General features: G+C 42.3%; 1 protein-coding gene across 1 annotated transcript in view; it reads left to right on the forward strand.

Moving 5' to 3' along the window:
- The window catches only part of CMAS (cytidine monophosphate N-acetylneuraminic acid synthetase), a 99,726-nt gene extending 89,381 nt beyond the window's left edge, over positions 1-10,345 (forward strand). Inside the window, exons 8-9 of the mRNA XM_033952198.1 lie at positions 3,025-3,191; positions 8,664-10,345. Of these exons, the coding sequence (XP_033808089.1) occupies positions 3,025-3,191; positions 8,664-8,783 (287 nt within the window). The 3' untranslated portion in view covers positions 8,784-10,345. The remainder of the gene's footprint in view (positions 1-3,024; positions 3,192-8,663) is intronic.
- Positions 10,346-10,802: the final 457 nt, after the last annotated feature.

Below are 10,802 nucleotides of genomic sequence, written 5' to 3' on the forward strand. Positions count from 1 at the left end.
AGTTTCGTTACCAACAGGGCCTCCCGAGGTGGATAGATTTCAGCAGAGATGTCAGACTAACTATGTACCACCCATCTGGGCAGCAGCAGATGGGCAGTGTTGGATGTGGAGGGTCACATTTAATGCGACAATGACGACATCGAATTTATACTGCGCAGAAAAAAGGCCCGGCAATCTACTTAAGAAGTTGCTAGGGCTCGAAAGCGAGTCGATGGCACCTAACAACAATTTTATAACAGGTGGCCTAGGTCATGAGGGCAAGAAGGTACCTGTTTTAGACCTGTTTAGAAACATAGGTACCTAATGTGTCTTTAAAATCTCAACTAAAGAAAAGTCATAGACATTTCTGCATGCTCAGGAGCAAATGTAAATATGTGCAAATATTTTATATTATAAAGTATGCATGTAAACCCTATCTCATGTCATCCAGCCCAAAATGGCTGCTTAAAAACCCAGCTTTGGACCCACTACTTGAAAAATAACACTATGTAACAATTTTTTTTTCTTGTTCTTGGATAATAAGTGTTCTTTCTTAATTGCCTATGACACAAAAGTATAGAAAATGGCTATCATTCCCCTGAAACTCTGCTTTTGTGACCAGAACACTGATTTGAAACTTACCTTTTTTGCAAACCATTCCAGATTGATTCCAAGCCCTTTTGACATCTAGGCTCAAACAGTGAAACTTGGGATGAAAGTGTGCAAGTCACAGATCAGAGGAAGTGTCACCAAGCTTTCTACCATCTTTACCCTTCAAGATGGGTTCTGCTTCTCCCACAGTGTGACCAGTCTTTTTGAGGCAATTGGAACGGCCTATAACCCAAAGAGTGCATCAAAGCCATGCTGTTCCATAACAGGAACAAGTGCCCATCTCTTCCACTGCTCACTCAGTCCACCTCAACGAGGATTACAGCATCTTACTAGGCTGGGAGGTCATCAGAGACTTCAAAATTGTGGCATTCCTAATTGGTCTCCAAGGCAGTTTTACCGTTTCCCTCATATCTCTGCCTTTGGGACAGCAGGGATACAAAGATGGCACTGGCCACAGCAGACTGAGTTCTCTGTGGGGAGAAACAATGTCAAATGGGAACCACTGGGGGATCCCCAGAAGGTGATGCCACCACGGCACATCAAATTGGGCTTAATGAAACAATTTGTCAGAGCTCTAGATAATGAGTCGGCAGCCTTCAAGTACCTTCAAGACATCTTCCAGCTAACTAGGAAGGAGAAAGCAGCTTGAAACAGCTTAGTTACAGTGATTCGGGGCTTCCTGGGCAATCACAAGACAGAAAATTATGTGGAGTTGGTTGAGAATCTGGTGAAGAATTACAGTAAAATGGGCTGTAGGATGTCTCTTAAAGTCCATTATTTTCAAGGTTTATTAAATATTTGATGAATCGCTATATCTTTATACAAAGCGATGTACATAATAATAAAAATTAAGTTAAAATACATACAGTATATATAAACAATAGAACTCCAACATGACCAACAACAATTGGGAGGGAAGGGGGGTTAAAGTTACATCTATTATATTGAGAAATACATTTAAGGAAAAAACATTAGGGAGTAAGGGGATTTTAAAAGCAAAAAGTAATAAAATAAAGTAAATTTTAGATATTTAAAATATATTTTAGATATTTAGTAAATTTTGATGCTCATATTGAGATATTCAAGGAGAACATGGGAACATAGTCAGAGGAGCAAGGTGAACACTTACATCAGGATATACTGGACTTCGAATGCCACTACCAGGGAAAATATAATGAGAACATGATGGGAGACTACATCTGGGGCCTGATTCATGAATGTGACTTACAATACAAACACAAATCTTGAAAAGCTACTCGCTTCTATCTGTGGTCATCTTTGTATAACTTCAATATAAATACATGTTAATTGTGATTCCTGTGTTGCTTTTTATGAATTTATAAGAATGAAAAGATAGATATACTCCACTTACAAACTCAAGAGCCCTATCTCAACGGAAGAAAAGGCCTCAGGTATTATCATGGCAGAGCATAGCAGCTCAAACCTCCTCCACCCACTTCATCGGCCAAAAAACTTCTGGAGAGAATGTGCTACTGCCACTACTCTAGCAGGACTGAGATCACTAGCAGCCTTTCATATTATGTAGGTATCAGTGATACAATATAATAGTCAACATTTCACGGTATACAACCGTTTCTTCAGGGCTTTATCCACTTTCACTGACCCAGTAAGGCTATTCTTATGTTTTTATGAATTCTTACCTTTGGCTATCATACTCTGGCCCAGATGCACTAAACTCGGCGATCATCTAATGATCATCGCTTAACCAGTTTTGAGTGCTTAGCGATGATCGGATTTGCCAACCTAATGCAGAAAATGGCTCTTCTCATGGTTTTCTGCATGATCGCTTCATTCTCCGATTCGGCCAAGCAAATAAGGTCATTAATATTGAAATGCCATGTAACCTAGCCGAGTGACTGGTACGTTTCATGATGCACAAAAAAAAAGCAATTGCTTTTAGCGATCCGAAAAAAGTGACTGTATGTGTCTTCCCAATAGTTTGAAAGCTCATCATAAAATGCATTGAGTTAGTTAATTAAAAAAGGTATTACCTTATTTCTTTTGGTTATTTTTTTTTTGTTTTATTTCTGTATATTAACTTAAGAGAAAAAAAATGATTATCTAGTAATATTAAATCAGTTCATCTAGTATGATTGGGCAAAGGTGGGCTTTAATTAACCTTATTATAGGCCTTATTAAAGACGTTTGCAGAAATGGAGCAAATGTGGGTTTGCTGTGACTGTGTGTGAAGATTTATGCAATCCTTTTTGCTTATTTATGTAATTGCTCTGTCACACTGAAAGTAGAGTAATTTGTGTACATCAGGGAAACCACACCCTTAATTCATTTTGCATTGTATTTTTTTAGATAGCAGATTGTGAAACATGTACAAGGGTGTGAAGATTTCTGCCAGGCACTCTTGACAAATGGTTTATTTAATTCAGTATGGGCACTCTTCCTTTCATTGTCCAGGAAGTGAAGAATCTGATGTGGAATACATGAAGAAAGTCTGTATCTGCACTGCCCTCCCTAGTGCTTGCCCAGCTGCTTTGGAAGCCTCCAATTATAAGTGCAAACATAAAACTGACTCTGATGCTATCCATGAATTTGTAGAGCACTTAATTTATAAGATAGGAGAGGTAGGTAAATCACTAATGTATGGTCCTTTTTATAATTTGGTTTAACTGATGTTTGGGTGAGTGTCCCTAGTGTAATAAGTGGGATGGACTGCCCTAGGTGCCACCTTTTGGTAGGGGCGCCAGCACCTTTCCTCTTCCCCCTTCCCATGCCACACCCCCTCAAACCTCTTCGAATCTTTGCTGGCTGCAAGCAGCATCTCTTACCTGTTGCTCAAGTCAGCTTCATCCTCTCTCTGATGTCACTTGCTGTTAACATCCAAAACTCTGGTGCCAAATATGGCCATTTTCAAATCAGAAAACATCTATTTTTTTTGTTCACAAATTGCCCTATTTTAGACATTTTTGTGCTCGCTATGGCTTTCTTTAAGAGCCATTTTCAAACAAAAAGCATCTAAGGGAAAAATGCACAGAAACAAGCCATTGGGATGCCCCAGAAGAGCAGCATGGCATCCCAGTGAACTTCACCTAAAAGGCCACAGCTAAACATCACATCATAACTTATTTAATTTATATGGTGAGCCCTCCACGAATAATGCAAAATGTACAGTATCCAACTGTACACCACTACAAAAGTCTTTATGCCTGAAGGTGTACCTATATGTGGGTTCAGTAGTTATTTTCTGTGTTTTGGGGCACTCGTACTTTCCGCCACAAATGTACCAGTTAAAGTGGAAAATGAGCTGCGCCCGCTACCTGCAGTTCACTATATGGACCACAAAGCTAGGCCAGGGACTTATTTGCTGCTGTAAGAGGAATGGCCATTATATTCACAGCTGTCAGAGCCTGATATGTGGAGAGTGTGACGCAGTGGTCAGAGCTACAGCCTCAGCACCCTGAGGTTGTGGGTTCAAATTAGAGAATGACATGGGGACAGAATTTGTTCCCGTCCCCACGGATAACTGAGAAACCATCCTGTCATTCTTTAGTGCAGGGGTGCACACACTTTTTGGGCTTGCGAGCTACTTTTAAGATGACCAAGTCAAAATGATCCACCAACAATAAAATTTTAAAAAGCACACTGTACGCAAACAAATTATCATTTATATTCCGCAGGTTTTCATAGGTCAAGGCAGATGACTTTATGCAATGTCACCTCAGTAACAACTATACAAAAATAGACAAATATACCCCCTCCCTTTTTACTAAACTGCAATAGCGTTTTTTAGCATAGGGATCTGCACTGAATGCCCTGCGCTGCTCTTGATGCTCATAGGCTACCTGTGCTAAAAACCGCTATTGCGGTTTAGTAAAAGGAGACCATAGTGCAAAATATAGACAGCACTAAATTGAAAATAAAATCATTTTTCCTACCTTTGTTGTCTCTGGTTGCACTTTATTCTTCTGACTGTGCATCCAATATTTCTTCCCTTCTTTCAGCCTGCTATATGTTTCCAGACCTCATTCCCTCCGCCAACTTTTTCTTCTCTCTCCCTGCCCCTCTCCCTTCTTTTTTTCTTTCTTTGTCTCCCTGCCCCTCTTTCTGTCTGTCTGTCTGTCTTTCTCTCTCCTTGCCCCCTTTCTTTCTGTCTCCCTGCCTGCTCCAAGCCACTGCCATCAGGGAACAGGCCTCCAAACCACCACCTCCCTTCCTCCCCCTCGGAGCCACAAACACTACCTGTCGCAAACTGCTGCACGGGACGGGAGTTTTCTGCAGGTATCACCAAGGATGGATCCCCCTGGGACATCAATGAAGCTAAAGCCAGACCGATGTTATCAACATCTCCAAGTGTGCGAACAGGCGTTCGATCGGTTCTCTATCTGTCCTTCCTCCTGCTTCCATCCTCTGCACCGCCATCTTCGAGGGCGCTTGCAACCGACCCCCCCAGAGCTTGCGCTCTCTGCCACTTCCTGCCCCCCAGTCCCCCCCCCCTTGACGCAACTTCCTACTTCTGAAGGGGTGGCCCGTGGCAGAGGGGAAAGCTCCAGGGCTGGCCTGGGAATCCTTGAGAGAAGGTAGGATGGGGGAGGGGAGGGAGGTTGACTGACTTTTGGCACCGCACCATGCATGTAGTGAGAGGAGCTGCCGGGCGCATGAGGACTGCCAGAATGCTTCGGGTCCGTATGGCTCTTGTTCTCCCCCCATCCTTCTCTTGTAGGCCGAATAGATCATCGCAAAAGCCTTTCTGTTTACGACTTGGACACGCTGCGAGTAACGGTAGGAAGACGTGTCGATACTGGGTCGCTCTAAGGTGCCGTCGAGCTCATTTCCTTTCCCTGAGACGGCTTAACTCGGCTCGCGAGAAAAATCATCTCCTGGGGGGGGGAATTTTGCATGAAAAGAAAACATCATCGGGGAACAGGCCTTCAAACCACCGCCGCCCCAAGCTCTCCCTGCTTCCCCACACAGAAGCATCGGGCCGACCAGATTTCATCTCCCTGACGTCATTTCTGAAGTCTGAGAGGAAGTTCCGGGCCATCCAGGCAGCAGTTGGCTGGCCCAGAATTTCCTGTCCGACATCAGAATTGACGTCGGGTGGGGGAAGTTGGTCGGCTCGGCGCTTCTGAGTCGGGAAGCAAGTAGAACGCGAAGGCAACGCAATTGACTCGCATTGCCTTCATGATCTACTGGTCAATCGCAATCGACCTTTTGGGCACCCCTACTTTAGTGTATCTCAACCTCAGTCCTTCTACACCAGCATTCTTCAATGCAAGGTTTGAGGGTCAGTGGCTGTACCCAATTATACTCTGATTCTTCCCTCTCTCCTTTAATGAATGACAGATGGTTTCCCATGGGGATGGGGACAAATTTTATTTCTGTGTCAGTCTCTAGTTCAAATCCTGGGCAAGTCACTTAATCCGCCATTGCTCTAGGTACATTAGATAGAGTGTGAGCCCACCAGAACAGATAGGGAAAAATGCTTGAGTACCTGAATATAAAACACATGGAGCGGCATAATTAAAAAAAAAAAAAAGTCTTAAAGTCTATTTTGGGCCTAGGGTGCTAGTCGTCCAAAGTCAGCGGTGTCTAAAGTCCATTCTCAAAAAATATGTCCAAAATATTTTTTTTCCGATAATTGTCTAATTATACATCCAGCTATTTGATTGTCCAGTCTGCCAAGTCTATCTTTATACTGCATTCTCATCCCCAAATTTGTCCAAGTTCTAAACACCTAGAAAAAGATATTTTAGACGTGTGAGGGGTCAGCAAAGTGATGGTCTGGCCACCTAGACATGGCAACAGAGTAGTGGGGCACCTTACAGGGCACAGCTGTGAACTCCACAAAAAGGGTGCCACATAAACATTTCACCACAACTCCCTTGCAGGTCATGATGAGCCCCCCCCAAACCTACTATACCCACCTGTCTACCACTTCAATAGCCCTTATGACTGCAGGTGCCACCTATATGGCAGTAAAGTAGGGTTTTAGGGCATTCCACCATGAATGCAATGGTTAGAGTATCGTATGGGCCTGGGTCCTCCCCTCTATGGATCACTAGATCACCCCCCCCCCCCAGACTACTTAAACCACCTCTGTGCAGCTCTACTAGGCTTTCCTATGCCAGGTGCTGATGTTCTGGAGGCAGGTATGTACATTTTTCTATTCAGATTTTTATGGTGGTGTGGGAGGGTCAGTGATCACAGGGGAGTGTGTGGAGGTCTGTACTTTGTCCCTGTAGTGGTTATCTGTTCACTTTAAATACCTTCTGAGCGCTTAGACCTGGTTTAGATCCACGGGCTCGCTGGGCGGGGAAGGGCAGGAAAGCTTCGGCGAAGGGCAGGAGAACAGCGATGCAGGGGAAGATCGAGGCAGAGCAGGGCGGCATGAGGGCGAGCAGCAGAGATAGCAGGGCAGCATTTGGGGCGAGCAGGCAGGAGAGATTGCAGGGCAGAGAGCAGGGCTTCCAGTTGGAATGACGTTTTCGACTGGTCCCCAGAAGTCGCTTCTTCAGGTGATCGGCCAGCCCAGTCGGATTGGAAATTTGGTGTAGTGAATCTGGTCGCTATCCAATTTGTTTGCGTTTCACCTCATTTGCATGCAAGGATTCCAAGCGGATCGCAGGAGAGGTAAGTGAATCAGGCCAGAGGAAAATTTGATAGTTAAGTGGTCGCAAACCGATCGGTTTGCTTAGTGAATATAACCCTTAGTCGGGTGGGAAGGGGCATGCTTTTATCCCTCTAGTAGTCATCTGTTCAGCCGTAGAAAAATGTCAGAATCTAAGCCTGACCTAGTCCCACCCCAAACATGTCACCCAAAACCCTCTTGAGATTTATAGACAAACTGTGGAGAAAAACATCTTTTAAAAAGTTTCAAAAATAGCAATTTGGATATTTTTGTGAAAATTCATCTGTGGCATTGTGCCATTTTTTGAATGTTTTTCAAAAATGAGCTCCTTGGACTACCAGATTTTTTTGTATCAATTCCGACAACTATGTATTTGTTCTATCTGCCTGGATTTTGGGTTATTGAGATAGGATAACTACTTATCTATGAACTCCAAGTGAACAAAGTAGTGAAAACTTCATTTATAGGACTATTCTAAGGGCCACATACATAGCAGGAAAGTATAGTGGCAGACATGCCAGTCATTAACTGAACCACCAAGAGTGAGCACCGGGTCATTGGAGGAGTAGCCCAATGCTTAGAGTAGTGGGCTGGAAACTAGGTTCAAATCCCACTGCTGTTCTTGTGATCTTGAGAAAAGTCATGTGATCTTCCATTGCTTCAGGTACATACTTAAATTTTAAGCCTTTTGGAGAGAAGAAAACACTTACTGTACCTGAATGTAACTTGCCTTGAGCTATTGAGAAAGGCATGAGCTAAATCCAAGTGTAATTTTCTGTGAGCAGAGCATGTCAGAGAGATCTTGGCAATAGACCAGTTGGTTCCAGAAGATCAGAAGGTAGGATAGCAGAAAACTTCTCTCTTGGGTTGGAGACTGGCAACTAAGATTGTGCGCCAAAGCTCTGGCAGCCTAAATCTTAATAAAACTGATTTTCCCTAGCATGTTGAGGCATCTGAAGTTAAAGCCGCAATAATATGGTAACTCTCACACACAGAGTGAGTATCTATAAATATCTAGAATCTGGTGTTGAGCACTGTTCCTGTGAGCTGAATGGGTGTCCTCCAACTGCATTGCTGCCAGAATGGTGCTTCATCATTGCGTTTTCAATCACTAGGGACAGACAGGTTCTCTGGAATCTTGCAGAGAGCTTGCCTGTCCTTCACTGTTGAAAATGTGATATTGAAACAGCACCCCTCACTGTCAGGACTGTAGGTGGAAAACGGAACAGTGGTGTTAAGCATGATAAAGTGGGTCGATTATGATTGATAACTATAACAAGCAAATAAATACGCTGCTTGTTAGAGGTTACTCTCATTTAACCTTGCTTTTGGCCCATTTCAGGTCTCCTCGAGATTATAGCTCAGTGATTTGTCCAAGATTTTGGCCCAAGCTTTGTTTTTAATGTCCCTTGTAAGTTTTTTATTGGAAGGTTGAGTGTAACTCAAACATTTTCCTTTCTCTTTTCAGGCCAGAGATAAATATATTAAGACTCCCAGAGATTTTGGATCCAAAAAGGTACCAGCTGACTGGTACCAGGAACAAAGAGATGGGAATATTAGGCAAAGGCACATGGATCAAAGTAGCTGAATTGCATGATGTATTTCATTGAAATTCCTGCAGCTCAAAAAATGAAGTGAAAGAAAGCTAGCTTTACATATGCATCCAGTAGGATTTAATGAAAGTTCTAAATGTGTATGAAAATAATCATGGCTGTTAAAGAAGCTTAGAATAGAGCAGGGGTAGGGAACTCCGGTCCTCTAGAGCTGTAGTCCAGTCAGGTGTTCAGGATTTCCCCAATGAATATGCATGAGATCTATTTGCATGCACATTCATTGGGGAAATCCTGAAAACCCGACTGGACTACGGCTCTCAAGGATTGGAGTTCCCTACCCCTGGAATAGAATATTAGATTCTGATTTGTTGACAACAGTGGTGTTGATGAATAAGCATGAGTTACTGTACAGTACCTACATATAGCTTCTGAAACACTACGTTTTAAAACCGTGTGCCTCTATGAATACTGCTTCATGTGGTCTTTTCAAAACCAAATAGTTAGGAAAATACATGTAAATTTCTGAACAATTTTTATAGTGGTTTGTAAATGTAATATTGTGTTAGCATATTATGTGCTGTAGCTGTGAATTAAGGCACTTATTTTTAGAATCTTTTATTCACTGTTTATGTACCCTGAATAAATGCGAGAAACCCAATTTTAAGAAAGCTGAGATGTACAAATATAAATCACAACTTTGTTTATATATAGCAATGGGGCATTGAGGACCAAAAAGTACATGTGTATTCCCCAATTCAGAAGGGAAATGTATGGCTGTGATCAAAGATCAGTGTCTGGATTTACAGCTGCTCCTGAGTACATATCTGTTTTGTAAAACTGCTTGTGTTGGGCAGCTTTGATGTCAAATGGTTGCGGCCTTTCTGCTTAATTTGGAAGCATTTAGATGTTTTCTGAATGGCAGACACATATTTCTAAGTGTTGGCACTTAACATATCTGGATTCTGAAATCCCAACATGTATACGGAAGTCTGACATTTACATGTGTACGTTGCTGAGTTGCCTCTGATGCTGACATATAAAATGATTGCTCTTGTCATGTGCATGTCTTCATGTAGTTTAGAAAAAGGGCTACATTAGCAGTTCCTTTTTCTAAAATACTACTGGAATTTCACATGTCCTGACCTGGACATTTTAATTCCAGTTTCTGTGATGTACTGTAAATATGGATACTATTTCAGCCCATTGCAAATCACTGATATTTTACTTGTATTTTGTCTTTAAGATTATGGAGTATATGGCGACTGGGATAAATGTCAGATTGTTAGAAATATTTTTTGCACATTTTGCCTGTGCCTCTTGTCTGGGCTGGACCTTGAGCAAATCAAGTCAAACCTTGCAGATTCATGTATATGATAAGGAGCCAATAGCCAGTCTAAGATAATTTTACTAGATAAGGTTAAACAATACAGTGCTGTATACCTAGTAAGCTGAACATTTTGCAGGCGGTGTTAACATCTTTGGTCTGTAATAGGCTTACTGTGATTACATTTCTATCTATGGACCCTAGATTTTGTGATTAAGTATTTAGATTTTAAAGAAAATGTATGCATCTCGATAAATTGTATTTCAAACAGGAGTTTCACATTTTGGTTTCTTTTTTCCATTCCAAAGCAGTAGCCTATCTAGACAGTATGTGAGGCTAGAACCCTAGTCTCCTATTACAAGAAGAGTCATCTTTCCTTAAGCTATAAATGCAACATTCAGAGGTTTTTAAAGCAAGTCCCAGGATAGTACCAAGCTACACTGGCCTGCAGTGTGAAAAGGAGATGGGTGCTTCAGTAAAAATAGGCACTTGCTTTCTTTTGCCATAGCAAGGCAGTCGTTTGTGCTCTGTGTGATTGGTCTGCTGGTGGTTCCTACCCCCCCCCCCCTCCCATGTTCCACTCACTTTGCCACATCTGTAAGGAGACGATTGGCTAAGAGCCATTTTTGCATCCCTTCTTTTTTGTGCCCTGTGCAGTCTAGATGTGGTGCTATAATTTCCAAATCTAGCCATCACCAAAACCGAACAAATTGCCAAAGCCATCACATCT

Source organism: Geotrypetes seraphini, chromosome 7 (assembly GCF_902459505.1).
Source record: "Geotrypetes seraphini chromosome 7, aGeoSer1.1, whole genome shotgun sequence".
Lineage (NCBI taxonomy): Eukaryota > Metazoa > Chordata > Amphibia > Gymnophiona > Dermophiidae > Geotrypetes > Geotrypetes seraphini.